Source organism: Clarias gariepinus, chromosome 28 (assembly GCF_024256425.1).
Source record: "Clarias gariepinus isolate MV-2021 ecotype Netherlands chromosome 28, CGAR_prim_01v2, whole genome shotgun sequence".
Taxonomy (NCBI): domain Eukaryota; kingdom Metazoa; phylum Chordata; class Actinopteri; order Siluriformes; family Clariidae; genus Clarias; species Clarias gariepinus.
Genome location: NC_071127.1, coordinates 15,894,767 through 15,918,120, shown reverse-complemented (window position 1 = coordinate 15,918,120; position 23,354 = coordinate 15,894,767). Strand labels below are relative to the sequence as shown.

The following is a 23,354-nucleotide window of genomic DNA, read 5'->3' as shown; positions in this document are numbered from 1 at the left end:
AAGCAACCACAAGAGAAACATAATATGCAAGCTGTGTAAAACTGAGGTACTGGCTTTGCCAATTAACTTCTTAGCAAATTAGTACTCATCCAATGCTTCAAAATGTCTCATTACCCATAATTCATTCATACACATGTGACTACAGAATCTTGTGTATATACTGTATATGCGTCTGTCTCACTGCCTGTTTTGGTTGTGAGGGTGTTTTTTTTTTTTTCATTTTTTAATTTTATTATTATTTTTTCTTTAATCAAAAGGACCTGTCTATGATCTTGTATAGCGATCATTTTTTCTTCTCCTCATCCTTTTTGCCATCTGGCTTGGTTCCACTTTGAGAAGCTAAGGAGCCCATGGCGTTACGAATGGCCTCGTTGTTGGGGTCCACGCCAGGCAAATTCTCTAGGACACTTTGGAGGAATTCAGGATCCTGCATTACATCGTAGTCATCCTCCTCCTGTTGGTGATGAGAAAACATTTTATGAAGAGAGACAAGATGACTCAAAGTTAGGACACACATTAACAAAAAAAATTTTTAGCATTTTTTTATTTATTTAAATCTTTTAAATACGTTTTAGTAATGGATCCAGACTTTCGAGCAATGTTATGTATAGAGACGTTAATTAAATATAGTTTAAAATCATAATGTGCCATTGCAACAACAATAATAAAAAAAAAAATATATATATATATATATAGCCCCACATTAGCTGTAGCTGCTAACAGTGGTTCCTCTTTTCTTGATATCCTGCCTCCAAAGTTCCACCAATCATTATTTAATTTTAAATGTTAAATGTGCCCACGACTGCACACTCATAAGCATGTTTTAAAAATGTACAGCACCATGTGTTGAAATTTTAATTTCTATTTAGCATATCTTCTTCTCCCGTGGGCCGATTGCAATGAAGCAAAGCCTTACCTCAAGCTTGGTCAAATACACCAACATGAGATTCCACCAATGGACTATTAAAATTCATTCAGTAGTTATTGCGTGATGGGTGCACAAACAAAAATTCCACAAACCGTTTTGATGTGTGATAATTACAATCTAAACTTGACACGCTATGTGGCCAAATGTATGTGAACACCTGACTGACAACTAGAATGTTTACTTGCTAGATCCCACTCCTGTTTTCACTAATACGAAATTTTATTCACCGTGAACAGTTCCACTCCTCTGGATTTATAAGTATAGCTGTGGGGATTTGGATCTCATTTAGCTTGCTCATTAGGTACAAACTAATCATTTTGATGTATACATATTCTCACATGTCATAGTAATTTTCCAAATTTTCTTTTAAATTCTGAGCTGCTTTGTGACACTGACCAATGTTAAACTGCTATACAGTAACTCCCTGACTTATGAACATTTAAGTTACGAATTTCCACTGATACGAATCGAAAATCCTCAATAAGATAGTTCACAGTCCAATACAGCTCTGAGACAAAATGGTGTTCATTCAAGTGCGCAGTAAACATTATGCAGTTGCACCTCCCTGGACGTCTTTCTGGGTTCCCGTTAAACAAGGTCAGCTGACCCCGCTGCGTGACGGGGATTTCACTGGTGATCTGGAGGCACAGGTCTCACGTGAGTATAATGCGGAACCAAAACTGTATATTTGTGTCAAAGGTGAATAAGACCAACTTTGTCAGGCGTACGAACGAATCCAACTTATGAATATGATCCCAGAATGGAACTTGCTCGTACATCGGGAACTTACTGTATAAATAAAATAGAATTCAACCACAACAGCATTAGTGAAGTCTGAGGTCAAAGTTTTTTGATGAGGTTAAAGCTTCGTGCAGGAAAATAGATATCTTCCACTCCACGCTTCAGACACCATGTCTTCATGGTTTAGTTCCAGTCAAGGGAAGTTGAAACACTACAGCATTATACAAAGACATTTTACACAATTGTGGGATTCCAACTCATGCTCGAAAGCTTGGGAATCGGGACCCATACAAGTCTGGTGTCCACTTTTGTCATACCATGTTAACATGCTAGCCTCCTGATATTTTCCCTTTAGTCTGAGCGCTGATTAATGCAGAGTAGATTTTAAATCTCTCTTCTGTCCTTTTATCATAATATTAAACCTAGGTGTTAAATCCAACACTTCGCCAGAGACCTATTTTTTTTTTTTTATTAAAAAGATTAAATAATAAACACCATTTGCTGCCATATTTGGCCAAACTCAAACCATCTGTCATTTTCTTTGACACAAAGCGAAAGAGCCACATCATTGCATCTTTCATGTTCATGAGACACAAACGTTATATATTATTAGTGCAAGACAGTGAAAGAGGATGGGGCTTTAAGAAGCATCAGTTGATAAAACAATTAAGGAAATTAGTTCTTTTATTTTGGATATGAATTTATTTTTGAAGTATGTTCCAGCAGAGCTCCTATGCAAAAATGTGTGTAGCTTGCCATACATGATTCTAATACTACTACTAATAATATGATATTTAAATGACTATTTTATCTCACCCTTCTACAATCCTTTCCCCACAATCTGACTACCTCTCCACCAGAACGTTCCACATTCGACACCAAAACACACATTTTCATGTCAAAACTGTTTTCCGGAATTACCCACAAAAATTCTCACACACCTCTCTCGGAGCAGCAGTATGAAATTATATAACTGCCAAGCTTTCGTTAACTTTCCTTCAAATGTCATGGTTGTCATGACCGCTGTCTTAAAATTAGACAGTATTTCTTTAAACTTACAAATATTAATCTAGAAAACTACTACATGATAGGTTTGTATAGGTTAAACCAAAGGTCTGTATCCTCAGACACAAAGATATTTGAAAGTGTAAATTACAGCAAACGCTCAAATTGGCGGCCTTTGACTTCGCGACGCTCGTGCATGCGACATTGAAGTAAAAAAAATATATTTAAAACATTGTCTTTTTTTGTGTGAAATTGATCAGAGCTGATGTTACATGCAACAAATGTTCTGGACCGATTCTGATTGACTACTGACTTCAGATAACCCTGAGGAAAAAAAGTCAAGTGGTTTAAGTCTGGTTCTGTTCCATTTTCTAGTGTTAAAGCCATTACAGCTCTGAGACAAAATGCCGTTCATTCAACTGGGGAAAAAAAGAATATATAAAATTTTTGAAAAGAAAATAACCTTATTTTCTATTCTGCTGCAGATGTCAGGTATCACCTTACACTGATACTGCACCACACACACTCATAGCCTTTTAAAAGACTACAGCCATCTTGTGTACTGTAGGACTTGGGTGGCTTTACCTTTGCCGATTCGGCTGTGTCCATCGGAGCTCCTGTGTCCATCGATTCACCAAATTCTGTAAAACAAACAAAAATCTAATTAAGCATTTTGTATTAGAGGTAGAAGTTAAAACTATGCTAAACCACTTGCTTTTTTTAATCAAGCTTTCCTGTTTTTGTTAATAAATTAGTTTGATCAGTAGTATCCTTTGCAGCACCGTATGGCAAATGGCTGCCAACCTAATGCATCGATTATATAATGCATCATAAGGGCTTCACAAACTTTAGCATTAGGATATAACTACAAAAGAAAAAAATTAAGTACATTGCATTTTTTTTTTAAGAACAGGACCAGCAACGGTCTAGCATTTACAAACTGCATCAAGTCCATCTTTTAATGCATGACGAGCACTCATTCCAGTAGCAAAATCAATATAGAATATGCCGTTAATTCAATCACCACCTTTTTATTAGTCATTTCCGTTATTTGCGGCAGACAGAGCAGACACGTTGTGGAAGTGTGTGAATAAGATTGCAAGCACTGCTTGGTGCAGTAAACTGTGAACTGAAAATCAGACATTTATGCATTTGGCAGACACTCGACTCAGAACTTACTAAGTGCTTAGAAGTTTGCATCAATAAATATATCCTTAACACAGTTTTTTTTTGGGTGTGGCAGGGTGGGGGGGACTTTAAGATGAGTCAATATTTCAATCAGTCTGTTAGATTGTATTATAGATGTCGGTCTCTATTTCAATCACAGCTGACATCTATAATACAATCCATTGTGGTGGTGTATAGAGACAAAAATACCAAGTGTGTGTTTTTGTCCGAATACTCATAAAAAGTACTGTATTTATAACATTTGGCCAATGTTACTTCAGAATAATCCATAATTTTAACAGAAGTAGTTTCAGTTTTTGCCCTTAAAATCTATAAAAGTTTTAAATATGGTGCTCTTCTGCAACCTAGAGCACATATAATATAAGCAGCTGCTATAATAAGCGGTTGGTGTTATTTTTAGTATATTATACAGTCTTTTTTTCCACTCTTATGATTTATCTGAGATGTTGCTGTTTCTACAGATTTTTTTTTTATTACTGACATGGCAAAGTACGTAAAGTAAAGGGTAAATATTACATAGTAGTAAAAGTCCTTTATTTACTTAAGTACCTGAGTAAAAGTTCAGTGTCATTAGGTAACGTGCTTAATGCAGAAGTTAAGCGTTAAGTAAAAGTACAGATATCTGCTGTATCCTTCAGCGGATTAAAAGTAAAAAGCATCCTCTAAAAAAACTACAAGTAAATTATAGATATGTGAAACATACATTACATTAAAGAGTACTTGGTTACCTCCCACCTCTGCTTATTACACACAAACTCACATTAATTGGAATGAGCCTCGCTAAGCATTGGGAACATTACTGGACTTTGTAAGTGGAACATCATGAGACTGGAGTGACCTGGCTGGCTCATTTAAACACTAGTGATTCAGATAAGCTTTGATTTTATTAGCTAACTCGGTAGTAACATCATATTATGTCCATAAAACCAAGCTAACGAACCTCCTCCTGCCAGAGACATCTGCATGGCATAGGCAATCTGCTCATCCTCGGTCATGCTGCTGAAGTCTGGCAGTGATGTCACACCAGTCTCAGGCTGAGACACGGACATCTTCAGGAGAGCTTCCTCTGATTCTGAAAAAAAAAAAAAAAAAAAAAACAGATCAGATGCAAAGCATTTAATCTTATACAAAATGCAGCCTGGTAAGGCTTTTAAACAATGTGCTTTTTAATATAATATTGTGTTAATGTCATAAACAGAACAAGATAATAATTTACTGAATATTACAGAACTAATGGTATTAATATAAGACTCACTAAAACACAGGCCCTACACAAACATCACCCAAGTCCAAGATGTGGACTTTCACAATGTACCCTTACCGTCAGCAGTGGGAGAGGTAATTCCTGCTTCGGCAGCTGATTGGGCAGCTGCTCTCCGAGCCTCCTCCTCCTGCCGCTGCCTCTGTTCCTCCATGGAGACACGCAGAGCCTAACGGAGACAGACAGAAGACACACATGCGATTTGTACACAGACACTTGCCATGAACTTTATCCTGTCTAGATCGATTCCAAAATCAAATCAGTTTATCTGCTGGTTGCAGTGATAGCTATATATAAATCCTAATGTTCAACCGGTCGTTCTTGAGAGATCACATTAGTGAGACACACAGAAGAATAAACAGCATGAAAAAATACCACCTTCACGTTGACACTGCGGTACCATGGATATGACAAAGTAAGTTACTTTTAGATCTGTAATGTTAACGAAGCTCCTCCCAGGATCTTAAATTACCTGTGAATTGTCTACAAAATGAGTGACGAGAGGTGCATCCAAACACAGACAAGCATTCCCGATGGGACAGTTTTTTTGCTATGGTGTATCCTTTCAATTCATGTTTAAACATCCTTCTGCCGCTAAGATTTCTTTTAAGTTTTATGTTTTCTATTATCTCTCATCTGTTGCTGCAACACTAGGATTAGCGAAGTCTCATCCTTGTTTAGACACAAACAACTTACAAAGCAACTTGTTTTGCAGTCGCTCCACATACTTTTTTTTTTTTTTGGTATAATCAAATTTTGTAAAAATACACGCAGGGAGATGCGTTTCACTAATAATCATGATTAATTTTATTATTCTTTCATTATTTGATAATCTGTTACATATGTAAATATTAGCCATGTAAACACTTAATACGATAATTTCTCTTTTTTTCAGTTGGAATAAATAAATATTCTTTTTGGTCATATGGGGCAACATTACATAACGTTTCAAGTTTTCGGGTAAAGGTAGCTAGTTTTTGTGACAGATGTTGCAGAAGACTTTGTGCTTTTCACTTGTTATAGGCAAAATGCAATTGATATTCCACACATGAGAATTTGAATTAAAATTGGTTGAGTTTTTTTACCTAAGAATCCTAATATTTATAACAAGGACATGGCAAAATTTAACTTTTGTTGTTTGTATCATTTCACTCCATCTGTGTCTGTTCTCCATGCTAAATTTCACTTTCTAGTCCGGTACAGAACATACAGTAAAGTGTCAGATGACAATGATGTAAAAGATGGCTTTTTCACTAGAAGCACCCTTTAACGGGAATGTACAAATTAATGTAAATTAATTTGAGAGAACAATGGTTAAATAAATGACAAATTTTTCTGTGCTTGCATCCTTTCACTGAGGAGGGCTAAGATGTGAGGAAATGAAGTAGGAAAGGAAACATGAAAGCACAATAATAATAATAAAAAAATAAAATCAAAGGTGTCTTCTAGCTACACTTTTGTGTATAGATGAAATTGGACAAACGACCCTCCAAAACTAAATCCTTCACCGCCATCTTACCAGGGCAAGCTCAGGGTCAGCGCTGGGATCCACTCCGAACTCAAAGTCGCTGGCTCCCAAGCCCATCATGGTGCCACCCTCGCCCGCCAGGATAGGAGAGGAAAGCAGAGCATCTGCCAGGCTGGGGCCAGGAGGCACTGTGACAAGATGAGAGCCTGTTCCTTCCTTTCCATTCAGAGTGTTTACGAACGCAGTCAACTTCTCAGTGTTCACCTCCTATAGGGTAAACAAGAACAAGGCAGACACAATAAAACAGGTAACATGTTCAATATCTGTAATAAATTGGGTTATACTGGCCACTCCTAACATATATGCTAATCCCTTCAATCCGCCTTTATATTGCACATAAAAAGTACATCATTAAAACCAAAGCACCAGTCACCTCCTCTCCGAAGTTAATCACATCCACATTGACCTTCTCTTTCTTCAGACGCTTTGCAAGTTTCACCAGCTGTCAAAGAAAAAACGTTTTAGTTTACATTGGACAGTTTTAATGATGCTTCAAATCCAAGTCACGAGACACACAGCAATCTTACATCTTTCTCATTGTCTTCCACCGGGCTGCCGACAAAAGCGATGATCCTCATCTTGTGGTTCTTCCCCTGTCTGTGCTTCAGTGCCAACTGTACAGACAAACAAACATTAATCCAGCGCCATGTCACAGCTCGTGTAAACAGCATGCATGTGTGGAAGTTAGTGCACTGAACAAGAGAGACTGACTCACATGGGCTACTCTGATGCCAGTACAAAAGCTGATCTTGCCGCGGGGTTGAACGGCGTGCAGTTTGGAGAGGATGCGCCCGGTGTCTGGCGTTAGAGTAGTCAGGACCTCACAGTTACTGCACAAATTACAGACACCACCATGTTACACACGTACAGCTACAGTAAACATAAACAATATTTACTACACATTCACTGAGCTCCCACAAGTCAGATTAAATTTTCCGCCATGTTGTGTAGTGAGAGCATGATCACAACACAATGCACACTTTATGTCTAACACATGACCATCACACTAGTATGTACTTGTTAAACACTTACGCACTATTTATACTGCTTTATCTTGAGCCTATCCCAGAAGACATAGACATACGAGACAGGGTACACCCTGGCTGAGTGCGCGCACACATACACACTCATTCAAACACTACAGGCAATTTGAGAACGTCAGTTAGCCTAATCTGCACGTCTTTGGACAGGACTAGAAAAATAGCAGTTTCATCATTCATCTTTACAAAGTGATGAATTTACAGTTTAAACAAAAATGCTTAAAGTTTAATCTTTCTTGTGCATCTCTGAACTAATATTTAGTTGTATAACCATGGTTTCTGAGAACTACTTCACATCTGTGACAATTGTACTACACGCCACAATTCTGCATTTCTTGGTTTTGTCTCAGAAACCGCATTTTTAATGTCAGCCCACAAGTTTTCTATTGGATTAGGGTCTGGGGATTGAGCTGGCCACTCCATAACATTAATCTTGTTGGTCTGGAACCAAGATGCTGCTCGCTTACTGGTGTCTCTGGGGTCGTTGTCTTGTTGAAACACCTATTTCGACGGCATTTCCTCTTCGGCATATGGCAACATGACCTCTAAGTATTCTGATTTACTCAAATTGATCCATGATCCCTGAAATGGGATAAATAGGCCCAACACCATAGTACGAAAAGTATTTCCATATCATAATGCTTATGCCTCCATGCTTCACACTGTGGCTTGAATTTAGTGTTTGGGGATCGTCTGACAAACTTTTTGCGGCCCCTAGACCCAAAAAGAACAATCTTGCTTAAATCAGTCCACAAAATATTGTGCCATTTTTCTTTAGAAAAACTGTAACCTCTTCAGCACATCTTTTTTTTTTTCCAACAATGGGACTTTGCGAGGGCTTCTTGCTGATAGCTTGGCTTCACATTTTAATAGCAGTCTTTTAATACAAACTCCACCCCCCCACCCACGGTAGCATGAGACTAAAACGCAGTCACCATCCAATCACATCTCTAGACCATCTTTCTTCACGTTGTTGTAATCAGGGACGAAAAAGAACCTTTCTTGAAAAGAATAATTTCTAGGAGGATGCAGCACTATCCTAAGTGGTCTTTGTGTCACTAGTTGATGGTAAAAAACTGGCAGCAGATACATTTTAAAATATAAATCACCACCAGACTCTTTGCATACTCACTTGGCCATAGTGATGAGTCCAACATTGTTTTCGGGATTGCTGCGTGTCTTTGAGTGACAAACGATATTGACAGCGTCCTGCTGTGCCTGTAGTCGGGTGGGCAGGAAGTCACCATTCCTCATGTACTCACTGTTGTCTACACTGTAAAGAAAAAAAATAAATAAGTATGAGTATAAAAATTATGTGCATTGCTTAGGCCATAGAGGTGCATGTTAAACTGACAAAGCAAAAAAACATACATACATACATACATACATAATATATATATATATATATACACTTTAGGGTCTGAGATCAATCTTCAGCAGTGTTTACATTTCATTACAATTGTCATTAACATTAAGTGTGTAACAGGTAAACAGCAAAAAAAAAAAGGTTAAAAATATGTTTAGAAATTACCCGATTAAGTCATAAATAAATAAATAAATGTTTCAATTAAAAGCTTACTATGCAAACCTAGTTTATTACTAGGGCCCTATCTTCTAAACCTTTTGGTTGCTAGGGTGTTAGGTGGTTGCTTGGATATTTAAAATGATTTCTAATGCGCTTCTGTACTAATCCAATTAGCTGCAAGTTTGTTGCTACACTATTCCAGTTGGTTGCTACGCTACCCCATCCAGTTGCTAGGGTGTTGTTAAGCTAGTCCTGTTAGTTGCTATTGTCTAGCTACACTATCTCCATTGTTTGCCATGGAATTACTAAGCCATTTCATTTAGTTGATAGAAATTAGGGTGATGCTACACTACCCCACTTGGTTGCCTGATGGTTGCTAGGGTATTTTACAAACTTTGATCAGGTTTATAATTATATAATTCCTGTGGTTTAATCTACATGGCCTTTTGACTTAAAATAAAAGCACCACCACTATTCTTCCCACTGCAAATTATCGCCAATCTTTCCCAAAAGCACAATTCGCGGGGTCTCAGCCTGTGCTGATTTTCATTACGAAACCCATAAAAACACATGAAGATTATGATGCCACTGTCAATGAAACATTTTAAAAAATTGCCTATTTGTTTAATAGACACCCGATCCAAGTGAGAAGACCAATCTTGTTTCTTTTCACAATCTTCATAACCATGTAACCATATCAATAATTAAAACATAATTAAAACAAACTCTTAAATCACAATACCAGTTTTCATGGCAGATCGAAAAACCAAAGTAACATGTTTTTAATACAACATTCACTGAACAATAAAAGGTCCTCAGGAACCTACATGAGATGGAGGTTTTAGTGAGGTATAAAGGGTTTCTGATTTCACTGTAAAATGAGAGCATGAAACAGAGCTGCAGAGCTACCCCTTCTGTAACCAAAACAGACCCCTCCTCGAGTACTGGAACAGCAAGGCCAGTTTTTTTTTTTTTTTGCTATACTATAATATGAAGACCATTGGATTTAAGCTGAAAATATAAACACGAGCTGCTAAATTAGATTCTTAGATTTTATTTACAGATATTTTTAGACCAGCATGAAGACTAGAGAGCTGACCATGTGCCCTCATGCAAGCTAAGAAAAATCAATGAGAAGCACTAATCAAGCATTAATCACAACAAGTACAGCAATATGGATGATCAGGAAAAATTAAGAACCCACTGGTGTAGGAACAATCGGACAGTGGGTTAGCCAAGGAAAAAATATTAGCAGTTGATGACATACACCATATAAGAGCTGTGAAAGAGTGAAGGGGGGTCTCAACCAGCATTCAACCATGGCTCAGAGAGCAGGAACATAGAGAACAATAAGATTCAAACCACTGATCACCAGGAGGAATCAGAATAAAAATTTGGACAGAAATTCCAACAGAGATGAGCCACAAAATTTCTGGTAACAACTTAAACTCTATTGGAGTGGGGAGAAAGAAAGAATCTGTTCATTATGCATACGAGCTGTAGTGTTGTGGCTTAGGCTTGCATGGCTGCTTCAAAAACAGACCCCCCCCACACACACACACACACTAACCCAATTTTTTTTTCAGTGTAGAGCAAAAATTAAAAATGTGTATAGACCTTGCTATTTCAATTTTAAAATTTTTTTTAAAGCATAGTGTCTTATTTGTTAATATATTGAACTCTGTAATCCTGGGCAAAAGTACCCCCCCCCCCCCCCACTAACCCAATTTTTTTCAGTGTAGAGCAAAAATTAAAAATGTGTATAGACCTTGCTATTTCAATAAAAAAAAAAAAATTTAAGCATAGTGTCTTATTTGTTAATATATTGAACTCTGTAATCCTGGGCAAAAGTACTGTGGTGTATATATAAGGAATAAACACGACACAAATACAAAAAGATTCACAAAAACCAATCAGATTTGATGTACATCACTAAGGCTACGTTCACATTTCCAGCCTGGAGGGACCCAAATCCAATTTCTTTTTTTTTTTTTACTCTAATGTGACAGACTTTTTATGGCTGTCTGAAAACACGAATATGATGTTTTTCAGATCGAATCTCAGTCACTTCGGCTACATTCACATTATTAGCAACATTTCTCAATTTAGAATTTTTTTAGCCAGATCGATTTACACTCATAATTACAATTGAATTTTATCTGACTCTAATGTGGACGCGCCTGTCTGCAGAAACAACACATATGTGCACATTGATATTTTTATGCTCACGCTATCTGGGTTAAAACACACCATATCTGTGTCCAAACAATGGATGCATTTTTAGCCAAAAAACAAATAAAAACAAAACTAACAAACAAAAAACAACAACGCTGCATTTGTTGAAATCCAGAGAAAGGAAGAAAGCCAGACACCTCGATCACGTATCAGATTCGTATCCAATTTGGGACAATACATGAAAGTGACTCAGATTGATCTGAGATCTGAACAATATTTGTATGTTCAGACGCATCTAAATTAGTCAGATAGATAAAAGTCAGTAATTATGAATGTAAAGTCATGACATGTAACTCCAAAAAAAAAAAAAAAAAAAAAACAATGACAGACAAGAGACAGACAAGTGCCACCCCCCCAAACAAGTCTTTGTGCTCAATCTTTTATTGTATTTTAAACATGTTTTATATCACTTACATATTATTTGTACTAAAAAGAAAAAGGGGCCAAAAAATACATAAGTTCAGCGTTTTTTCAGCTGTTCCAGTCTCTTGTACCTTCAAATCAGATTAATAGCCTAGTTAGCGTTTGTATTTAATGAACAGTGACATGTTTATTTAGGATTTTAAGGTTGAGATAAATTAAAGGAGGGTAAAGATGGAAGTTTCAACATTCATTTTCAACAACAACAGAAAACAATAGCTAGCTTGGTGGACTGTCAATATTATTATTATTATTAACAACATTATTATTACAATTATGACTTACAGGAAATTAATTAATAATGACTACACACCATAATAATAATAATAATAATATAATTAATACCAGAAGGAAAAGAATGGGACTGTACGGTTGCTAAGCCTAATGTCAGCTAGAGTTAGCTTCACTGTGTCACTGCTGTGTAACACTTTCACATTTATATATTTTTTTCAATAAAAATACTTGTCCATTTTTAGTAAAATCGTTTTTTGAAAGTACAGTTTGTTGACTAAGCGCTGGTTTAACCTCCGAAGGCTAACATCATGCTAACACGCTAGCTTAGCCGGTAGCTGGGAGACATAATGACTCAGGAGAACACCGCTATTACCCGATTCCATGACATTTCCCGACTCATTCACCCCAAACCGAAATCCCACCCGCGTCTCTAAACACAAAAACCCCAAGAAAATATCAACAGCTCATATAAACCCTACAAATTTATAAAGTGTAAGCATATTTTTTTATTTCTTACCAGACCATAGTGCTTTCGAGCACCATCTTGGAAACTTTCTACTCACGAACAACGCGGATTCTGATTGGTCCGAACCATGCTTTTCATAACAACGCATCCTATTGGCTGACAGTTTCAGCAGTTTATTTGCTGTCGCCCCCAATCGGTGACACACTGTATTACAGCAGCATGTGTCTAGCGAGTTGCTAACAATGCCATCTTTTTGTAGTGTCTTGCAAAGGTATTCGTACCCCATGAACTTTTCCACATTTTGTCACGTACATGTATTTTATTGGTATGTTATGTGATGGACCAACACAAAGTGGCACATAGTTGTAAAGTGGAAGGCAAATGATGAATGTTGTTCAGTCTTTCAGCTGTTCCAGTCTAGGGGTCGCCACAGCGGACCATCCAATCCACACAACTTAGCACAGGTTTTACGCAGGATTTCCTTCCTGTCACAACACTCCCACTTTATCCGTGCTCGGGCCAGGCACTGCATCCCGTGGCTGGGGTTTTGGGCGCTGGCCGGGCCTGAGCCTTTTGCATGGCGAGAAACCTACCACAATGATTTTCAAACATGTTTACAAAAAAAAATCTGAAATGTGTGGCTGTGACGATGGCTGTGTTAATACTGATTGTTCACTAATGTTCTCTAGCAAACCTACAAAGCATGTTCTCTCTGTCATTTGTGGGTTTCCTCAAGGTACTCCAGTTTTCTCCCACAATCCAAAGACATGCAGATTGGGCTAATTGGAGTTTCCAAATTGTCCATAGTGTGTGAACGAGTGTTTGTGTATGTGTATGTGTTTATGCCCTGCGATAGATTGGTGGCCCATCCAGTGTAAACCATGTCTCGTGCCCCAAGTCTCCTGGGATAGGTTCCAGACCCCCCTGACCCTGTATACAGAATAAAGTGGTATAAACAATGAGTGTGTGTGTGTGTGTGCGCGAAAGATTTCAGGTTAATGTAAAAAGTCAAAGGAAACAAAACATCTTAATCAATAAAATTGCAGGAATGATCAGCGGAATGAATTCTGTAAATAAAAACACCTTAACTCCTTAAATTCACAACAAAAGATGAACAAATACACACTAAGCATGGCATGGCTACTGTCAGATTGCTTTAATTGCCCTCATTTCATAGAGCTACAGAAAGTTGACAGATTATACATACAGGGTTTTATTTTTTCCTCTAAAGTGTCTTAGCATTGTTTTTCAGCCACCTTAAAAAATGTTCCATATAACACATACGAACACAATGTAAAGATATGCACAGGACCATATAAGTCACTCTGAAAGACAGAATTATTACATTTACCTTTAAACCCATTATTTTTCATCATCAATTTTAGCTTACCGGAGTGCACTAAATGAAAATTCACTTTTAAAACAAACAAACAAAAAAAGTAGGTAAGTTGCATTGTTTTTATACAAAGTCCAAAGTCACATCAGCATATTTAACTGTATTGTATAAACCCATGTGCATTACTTACACAGTTTTTGAAATTACAAGAAATAAAATAAAGATAAATAAACAGTCATTTTTTTCAGGCTTGAATCCCAAACTGGCTCACTTTTGAGCCGTAATGTTAATTTTTTGTTTTTTTTTTTAAAAAAAAAAAAAAAAAAAAAACATTTTTTCTCTCAATTTTCATAAATCCTAATTTAGAGAAGTACAACTTTATGAACACTCAATTACCAATATTTAAGGCACTATTAACATATGTAAACTGTTCAGAGCATTTTTTTTTTTTTGCTGGTTTGTGCAAAAAACATCAACGATGGCTAAGAAAGGCTACTGAAAATACAGCGTCAAGTCAAAGCGTTGACATCGTATTTTAAAGAAAATTGTAAAAAAGGTACAAGCTATATAAAATCAGGCAGCACCGTTTTAATAAACATTTCACAAGATTTACTAAGCTGAAACAAAGAGGTGTACTCTCAAAATCGATACTGCATATTTATCAGATCAGTACTGTTGAGCTCATTTATCAATCCTAAAGCAAAGTGGTGTTTACATTTCGGCATTTGGCAGTGTTTACATATTTGCATAAGCTAAAACCAACTAGAATTGTCTCGAACACAAAACAAAGGTTTGCTCGACCATAAAGTGCAAAGCATGTTCCCTGAAACATTTACATAAGGTGACGCCCACAAACTCCATAAAAGGTTAAGTGCACAGAGCTAGAAGCATAAAATGAATGCTTAGGGTAAGGGCTAAAAGACATAAGTATGGGTTATTTTTCCTTATGTCTAAGTGAACAGTAAGCAGGCACTAAAGTCTTCCACCAGCTGAAGCATTTGTTATTGGCAGAAATATACAACATCCAGATCTTGCAAAATGTTCTTGATGGTACTCCTAATATGGCTTGACTCTGTGAACTTGTATTAAGACGTCACTTCAAAGCTCTTCTATAAGTCCCTCTGGACAGTCTGGGTGTCTAATAAATGATTTAACATAAATAAATAATTTAAATTCAACAAATATAAAAGTGTAGGAATCCATGCAAATTAAATTATATTAAGTTGGTCAAGTCAAAGTTTATATACACTCAGGAAAATGAGTATGATTTTACAAATTACAGGATTTTCCATTCACTTCAGTTAAAATTCATTTGTATAGCGTTTTTAACGATGGTCATTGCAGCAAAACAGCTTCACAGAATCCAGAATTAATGGAAATAAGTTTGAAGTGTGTGAGGAAATATGTATAAATTATATCTATCAGTTTGTACCTGATAAGCAAGACTGTATTTCACAAATACCCCAATTTTTGTGAAAATGCTTAAATGAACAAAAAGAATGCATTTGTTCATATTTAGATTGATAAATGAGGCCCACTGTACCGAATTTTAGACCAACCGTATACACATGCCAAGTCGCACACCCTGTTTTTTTCTTAATTAACATTAAGAAAAAACAATTAACAGCTTTTGCTTTTCTTAATTAAAATCTAAAAATGCTGAAGCAGAATGTAAAAAGAAAAGAAAAAAAGCGATAGTGGCAAAAGGTGTGGGCTCTGATAATAAGAATAATAATTAATAATATTAGTTAATATGCACATTTTATCTGGCAGGCTTTGCAATAATATACTGATGGGTTAAAGTATTTTGTTTGTCACATAAAGTTTCTATACGGCAAGTCCTCTGGTTAAGAAGATTAATAAATTATGGTTAATATGCTGTAGGTCTGGAGAACATGATATGATATTGCTAAAAATATAAATTATGTCTTAATGCTCACTTACTCATTCTCACTTATTCTCTTTTCCTTTAAAGCGCTGCAGGAGCCTGGAGCATAACCAGGGGACTCTCTGCCCTAGACGCAGAACACAGAAGCATGCATACACGCACGCACGCACTATGAGGGATTTGGAAACGTTAATTAGCCTAATCTGAACTCCAAGAACTCCATGCTTACAAACATGAGGCAGGAATCAAACGCTCGACCCTGGAGGTGGCGAGGTGCAAATTTTTTCACATACCTTGCCTTATAATAACCACTTAAAAACAAACAAACCTTATAAAAAGTCTCTATCATCTCAAATAGTGGAACTGTTAAATCACGGCAGGCCATTTCCCTTCTTTGATTTCCTAGCAACGGGAACTTTATGGCTCAGTGTTACCCCACGTACACCATTATAAACACACAACCAAAAAAGATCTTTATAATTCTGCATGCAGTGTATCAACACACAAAAGATCTATACATTTTAAAAACTATATAAAAAAAAATCTATATTTGGCAAGTGTGTCTGAGATTGCTAACACGTTTTAATTTAGTTAATGTCTTTTAAGCAGCAACCCTGGATAAAGAAGTCAACCAAGAAGACAGCTTGTATAGCTCGAGTGTGCTTTGCTGCAGTGTAAAGTACTCTCTGAAGAAGCTGCATTCCTTTAACTACGTTGGTCTGTTAATGTCCATCCAAAATAAAAAAACTTTGGCAGTCCTCTTTATAGCAGGGAATCACTGTTCCTGAAAAGGAGAAAAACAACACATGAAATGCAGATCTTTATCATTTCAGTCATTACATTTTATAAATAGATTTCCCTAAAAACAACCACACAAAGCTAAGAGTGAAAGCTGTAAAGCCCTGCAGATCTGTTTCCCATGGCAACATTTCGTGGTCCAAACCCTGCCATGCTGGATCCCTATTGTATTGGTTAGTTAATTTATTCTTTTAGTTTCTGTTTAACAGTAAAATATGCAGCATGGTATCTCATCCAAATCTTATAACAAAAATAAAATGACCAAAGTGTGGGTGCCTGCTGGTGGTGCTATTGTTACACACACAAACAATAACGCCTTTTTCCTTTCCTTTTAAATTTAAATACAAATAAATGTGAATGTTCCATATTATTTAGAATTTGCATTATTTAATTTATTATTTTTTTTATTGAAATGATTAACTTCACGTGACCAATTCCCAAAGGCATTCGGTCTATCTATTACCTCATATTTTTTAAATATTTACTTTGGTCTTTTCTATTGTTAATTCAAAGTTTATTAGTGATAACATACTATTTCCACAATTATATATAATTTTTAATAAAGTGAAAACCCCCTTTTTTTCTTTACAGTTCACTCTTCAGGTATATAATAATAATTATTATTATTTTTTTTAGACAAGCAACTACAATCCACAAAAGAACATACAAGGGTGCATTTATTTGTATGAAATTAAAATTGTATAAAAGGAAGGGAAAAAAATCTAACACAAAATGTGGGCATTTCAGAGAGATATATATCGCTCCTATTTTCCCCAAAATTTATCTTTCTGTAGCCTAAAAGTATATTTTTTTTTTCAATACAAAAATGTCATAATGACAGTATTTTGTATCTACTGTAGTTTACACCATTTCCTTGTTATAACCTTTCTAGCAGCTACACTCAGCACTTTTTTCAATTCAATTACATTTTTTATTTTTAAACAATAGTCATTGTCTCAAAGCAGCTTCAAAAAATGAAAAGAAAATGTATGGAAGTGTGAATTTCAAATTCAAATTTTAATATTTGCTTTTCAAGGCAATCAAAGCAGCATTCTTCTCCTCAAACACACAAGGTTTAAAATCAACCAAACTCTCAAAGTGCTTAAGTACGTCTGAGTGAGGACATGGACGTGCTTTGTTGATGAAAAACGATCAAAGGTGAAGGTGCGGACTCGAATAAAGAAACTCGAATAACACCTCACACACTGTACAACCTTGGCGAGCAGAAAAGCATTTTGGGACACACAAGACGTGAAACCTTGTGGAAGGGTTGCACATTCTGTGCGATAATCCCATTTCTTGATAGCTCTCTCAGTTGGATTCGTTTGATTATTAACAGAAAGTAAACAGATTCTTGCAGCCCTATTGATGTGAACGTCACATGTACACAGAGTGGAGGAAAAGGAGTTTAAGGAACTCGTAAACCTTGCAAGTGTGTGGTATGAATCTTACCTTTTAAAGCGATGTAGCTTCTGCTATTCCTCTCTGAAAAAAAACATTAAAAGACAGATTACACAGGAAGATTTGTTTTATGGAAAATTAAATGCATGCCAAAAAACGTAAATACCTCGGGAGTGTTGTGTCAGCTGAGCCGCCTGCAAGAGGGCTTGCAATCAGGTCAGGGAAAGGATCGTTTTCTGTAAACACGCACATAAAAAAAACGAGTTTGGAGTGTAAAAGGCTGAAGTGTGAACCAGAGTAGCTCATTCCCATAATGTGTATAAAGTTAACGTAATCTTCGAGCTGTGCTGAAGCTTCTCAAACTCCTTACTTACCTCGACTTCCGGGTGTCTCTGAAGTGGGAGATTCGACACTGTCGCTCTTCGTCAGCTCCTTGTTTGGTGAAGTAGGTTCCGTGTTTGTTTGTTGTCCAGTCACTGTAGCGTTTGGCTTGCGTTGCACTGAGATGACTCCTCGTGTCTTCTTAGAATGGGATGTTTTTACTAGGGAGAAGAAAGAAACAAGAATTTTCTTCTTTTTAGAGGTCGAAGCATAGTGCTGTCAAGCAATAACTTTCCTCATTTGAATTCTTCCCTAAAACAAATCGGGTAGACCAAACTAATGGTCATAAAGACAAGATTATTTGGTTGATGGGTAATAGCTTTTCCTGTTACTCAAGCTAATGAGATAAGCTAATTGGCCTAAAGGTAGCGCTATAGAGCAAACGTTTGTATTTTGGCTCAAATCTGCTCTACATAGCAGGACTAAATTCTGAGGTCCGAGGCAAAGTACAATGGAGGTCAAGCTTAGAGGTGCAAGGAGAGGTGCCGCATGTGGCTCTTTCATCCCCCTGCCATGGGTCCCAGGTGGCTTTGAAAAATAAATAATAAGTACTTAATTAAAATGTAATTTATTTTAGTTCATTAGCTTTTTCAAATGTAATTCTAAATTTGAAGATTATGGTGATCTTCACTCACTCACTCACTCACTCATCTTCTATACAACTTTATCCAGTATTCAGGGTCATGGGGACCTGGAGCCTGTCCCAGGAGGCTTGGAACGCCAATTAGCCTAACCTGCATATCTTTGGACTGTGTGAGGAAACCGGAGTACCCGGAGGAAACCCACCAAGCCCGGGTAGAACATACAAACTCCATGCACACAGAGATGAGAATCGAACCTGGCCGGGAATTGAACCGCAATTTAAGGTTGCCGACCGCTGCACTACAGTAGGCCACCTTGCGGCCCAGCAAACTATACATCCCATCATCAAGGACACATTTGGTATATTACAACTAATAGCTAATTTGCAATTTACAGTATTTTAAACCCAATGAAAGACTGCTGAATTATACAGTACTGTGCAAAATGTCTTGAGCCTCTTCATTTCTTTATATTTTGCCTCCAGAGAGCCAGACTTCTATTTCTATTTTTATTTCTAATGTAGTCTTGAGGAACAGTTTTCCAAAGTTCCTTAAGTACTTTTTTTTGGCTCTCATTTTCAATCCAGTCCCTGTACCTGATCACTTTCAGAGGAATGTCTAACTTAATGCATGAACCAGTGAGAAACAGGTGCAGATGATGACTGATGATCAGGCCAGTGATTAGTATACTGCTAATGCTGAATTTTTATATATATATTAGTCTGACACTTGACGCAACATGGCTGTCCAATTTACTGAAACAGCTGTAGCTCAGGAATGGTTGTGCAGATGTGCACAAAAATGCTAATTTGTAACTTATTTCAAACTCATGCTCAACATCAGCTAATCAGATTTCAGCAAAGCATTTCACAATTAAATAACCACTCCAGTCACCTCGCTACTAAACAATAAAAATAAACGGTACGACTGAAAACCATAGAGGACTTCTGAAGACATGACTTACGTGACGATTTCCTGAAAACGGTATTGCACATGAACTTCTCGAAACGGTCTGCGTAGAAGCCAGGCCTGTGTACTGACACTGTATCCTGAGGTAGAGAAGTGGAAGAATAATAATGATGATGATAATGATGTTAATAGAAGAAGAATAAGAATAAGAAGAAGCCGTCATATACTCAGGTTCTACAAATGTGAAACCATTTCTTTAAAAAAATTATTCCATGTACTTACATTATTATTTTATTACACACTGGTGACTGTTTTATTCGCAATCAGACGCAGTAATGCAAAGTACTATATAACGCTACATTTTATAAATTCACGAGTTTTCAGTTGGTAAAGACACCACTATGTATAATCCACACGCATCCTGTTGTTGCCTTTATTCCGATGTTAAAAAATGCCAGTGTGAACACTAAGCAAACCAGAACTTTATACTATTTAAACTAAAACTAATGCATCATTTTATGCTTTGACCCGAACTGCCAGAGTGTGAAGACACTCTTGAAGAGCTTGTTTAACAAAGGAAAATATATATCTTAAAAAAATATTAGCTTGCTGTTCTTTTTTTTAACAGTAAAATGACAAAAGAGAAAAAGAGCTAAAGAAAATGAGAGGCTGGTTAGGAAATGGAGTGTTTCTAACGGCCATAACGCAAATCAAGTGGTAACTTAATTGCCCTAAAGCCATTTAACAACATTAAATTTAAATATTAACCATTAAAAAGTGTGACATGGTGTTCATTAATAAATAAATGGTGCTGATTCTCTGTGGTAAAAGCAAAGTAACGTCACGGTTTTGTATATTAGCACACAGTCTATGGTGTGTTATTCCTTATACATATGGTATAACCTGTAGCCTGCTTTACTGTTGTAGAAAATGAATCATCACCTTTTGACTGATCCTAAGTTCAACAACCCTGTGATAAAATGTTTAAATAATACTTTCAATATAACAAGTCCAACAAATCTACACTTTTAAGGAGCATGTTAAAAATATTTTAACATGGCAAAGATTATGATGGCTTTAAATAAAAACAACCATACATAATGAAATTTTTGTATTTATTTCATTCAGGCCTATTTACATATCTTGGACAGTACCACTTCCTGAAAGTCTACTTGGAAGTCCCACAAAAAGGTTATGTATCTTTATGAATCCCGATTCTTTTGTGTGGCGATTCACACATTGCCAAACTGACTGCAAAATTTATTTTTGCAAACCTATTTTTACATTTATAATACAGCTGAATCGGTTGATCAGCCAGGTTGAGCGGTCATGCAAAGTTTCAAAACTTTCGAGTTGTTCGAGGCGGTAAAACGTCGCAGTTCATTTATCATCCTAGAGGTGGCCACTCTGAACTATTTACACATTTTCATCCCGTGTTTTAGGAGTGAATTATTTGCCAAGTTTGTTTAGAAACAATAATTATGGCGAATGAGAAAGATACACGCTGCCCAGTAAAAATGTAGCTTTTTTTCTTAATTTAATTTGAAGGTAAACATTAAACTCTTGTATTTAAAGTAAGTTTGTATTGTTTAATGTTGCTCTTGGTTTTTAAATAAGAAAACTAACATTATAAGGAATGGGCCACATTTCAACAAAATTGCAACAAAATGAAAAAATGACAATCATGACAATATTGTATCGGGAGGTGACTGCTGACTCCCATCCCTACTATACAGTTTTCAGTAATTATGTATTTACTATATGTACTTTATGTAGTATATATAGAATGTGCAAAATCTCTATTTTATGGGAAATTTTTACAGATTTATTTTAAATAATATGTACCGTAAGTGTTACTGTGCTGTATAGATGTAAACAAACTACATACCCCATCATGAACAAAGGATTTCCACGAATGCTCCAATTTTTTCATAAACCTGAACATATATATTTATAAAAAAAGGATTAGAGGATCAACATGTTACATAATTAAACAATAGCACAAAGGAAGTAAAACTGACTGAAACCTGGTACCTGTAGGACTGGAGGACGTCAATAATACCAATAAAGAGCAGTAACCTTTCCCCCTTCAAGCTATGTGCCGGCATTCCTCCCGTGCTTCAGTGACAAACACACAGAATACAATCATGGATCACAAAAAAAAAGGTTGAGTAGATCCAAGTCAATGACATAACGCAGGACGTGAAAAACTCCAAGACATACCGGTATTACATTAGAAGTAGCAGGGATACCAAACTGAGCCTTAATCTACAATGTTTAATTGTAATTTTATTAATAATTAAGCATTTTCTGTTAAAGTTGTCCAACCTCTCGCTGCACTGCGGTGCAGCCTTGCCCTTGACCTCGCCTTGGATCACCTCCATGGTCGTGCAGTAGAGAGGTTTCTGGCCTTGATTCTTCCTCTGATCAAGCGCTTGCACGGACATCTCATCTCCAGCCAGGTCCATATTGTGAATCCCCAACAGCAGACTATAGTCCATGATCTTGAAGCTCTGTAGCAACTACAATGTAGACATAGCATGCAAAAATAAAGATCCTCTTGCAGTTGACCAGATGTGTGAGGCTTCTAAGAGTTTCTAATTTACCTAGGTTTTATAGCTAATTATTCATTAACTGATTACTGATGTTCATTTGGGTCCATAGGTATTTATTCACAAATTATGTAATGCTGGGGACACACTACCTTATTTTTACAATCCTAGAAGACTTTAAAATTACTTTATACAGCAACCGATGGCCTTCCGCAGATATCTTGATGATAACTCAAAAACAGTGGTCCATTCACTTAACAGCTGCACCAGATTAACAATTATTATTTTATGAGAGATCAAAAACTACCTGACTTGTCCTTATGCAAAATAAATAAATGAACTAATAAACACGGCCCATGTAATCCACGCTGCAGCGTCCAGAGTCAGCTTTGAAAAATCACTCTATGGAAACACTGCTACTTACGTCAGGAGGAGTCTGTTCTCAGTCTCCTCTTCTCATATACTTGCCGATTCGAGCCTGTACCACCGCATATACTTACAGACTTCTGTGCAAACTTGCCACACCAACTAGACACAACTTGTGCTTACTGGTACGGACCAAGACTGGCATTTTAAATGCAAATTTTTTTTTTTATTGCATAGTGTACAGGTAGTCCCCGAATTCCGAAAAAATTCTGCACCGGGAGCATGTTCATAAGTCCGATTTGTTCTCAAGTCCGACAAACTGAGTCTTATATACCTTTGGCACGAATACACATTGTAAAGCATACCAATCCACTCGACTAAATCTCTGTCCCCTTTCCCCACACTGTGGCCAAAAACCGTAATCGCACCTAAGGAAATTAATTTCATACAAGAAATGTAGCAATATTGTCTCTGCGCCTTTAAATCGCAAGCGTAAACCATTTTGTCTAAGAGCTGTTTTCCACTGTATTGGAGCACATCGTGCTCCTGGACTGATTTACTGAACTCAATG

At 36.7% G+C, this 23,354-nt stretch overlaps 2 protein-coding genes across 2 annotated transcripts in view; both read right to left on the bottom strand.

Annotated features, from left to right (window-relative positions):
* Nucleotides 1-204: 204 nt before the first annotated feature.
* psmd4a (proteasome 26S subunit ubiquitin receptor, non-ATPase 4a) lies at nt 205-12,697 on the bottom strand. The gene is made up of 10 exons (XM_053489871.1): nt 12,623-12,697; nt 8,824-8,964; nt 7,367-7,481; nt 7,179-7,265; nt 7,025-7,093; nt 6,643-6,858; nt 5,184-5,292; nt 4,803-4,934; nt 3,260-3,315; nt 205-454 (listed from the first exon to the last, which is right to left on the bottom strand). Exons 1-10 carry the CDS (start codon nt 12,646-12,648, stop codon nt 284-286), a joined length of 1,122 nt encoding a protein of 373 aa, XP_053345846.1. The 5' UTR covers nt 12,649-12,697; the 3' UTR covers nt 205-283.
* Nucleotides 12,698-13,712: 1,015 nt separating this feature from the next.
* The window catches only part of pip5k1aa (phosphatidylinositol-4-phosphate 5-kinase, type I, alpha, a), a 31,821-nt gene continuing 22,179 nt past the window's right edge, over nt 13,713-23,354 (bottom strand). The window contains exons 9-16 of the mRNA XM_053490021.1: nt 22,194-22,387; nt 21,900-21,983; nt 21,754-21,802; nt 19,921-20,005; nt 18,369-18,536; nt 18,161-18,230; nt 18,046-18,078; nt 13,713-16,579 (exon numbers count right to left, since the gene is read on the bottom strand). Of these exons, the coding sequence (XP_053345996.1) occupies nt 18,069-18,078; nt 18,161-18,230; nt 18,369-18,536; nt 19,921-20,005; nt 21,754-21,802; nt 21,900-21,983; nt 22,194-22,387 (660 nt within the window). The 3' untranslated portion in view covers nt 13,713-16,579; nt 18,046-18,068. The remainder of the gene's footprint in view (nt 16,580-18,045; nt 18,079-18,160; nt 18,231-18,368; nt 18,537-19,920; nt 20,006-21,753; nt 21,803-21,899; nt 21,984-22,193; nt 22,388-23,354) is intronic.

Coding starts and splice junctions, on each gene's coding strand:
- psmd4a (XM_053489871.1), bottom strand. CDS start 12,648: ATGGTGCTCGAAAGCACTATGGTCTG. Junction 7,482..8,823: donor GGACTCATCACTATGGCCAA/GTGAGTATGCAA, acceptor TAATTTGTGCAG/TAACTGTGAGGTCCTGACTA. Junction 5,293..6,642: donor CTGACCCTGAGCTTGCCCTG/GTAAGATGGCGG, acceptor TGTCTCCGTTAG/GCTCTGCGTGTCTCCATGGA.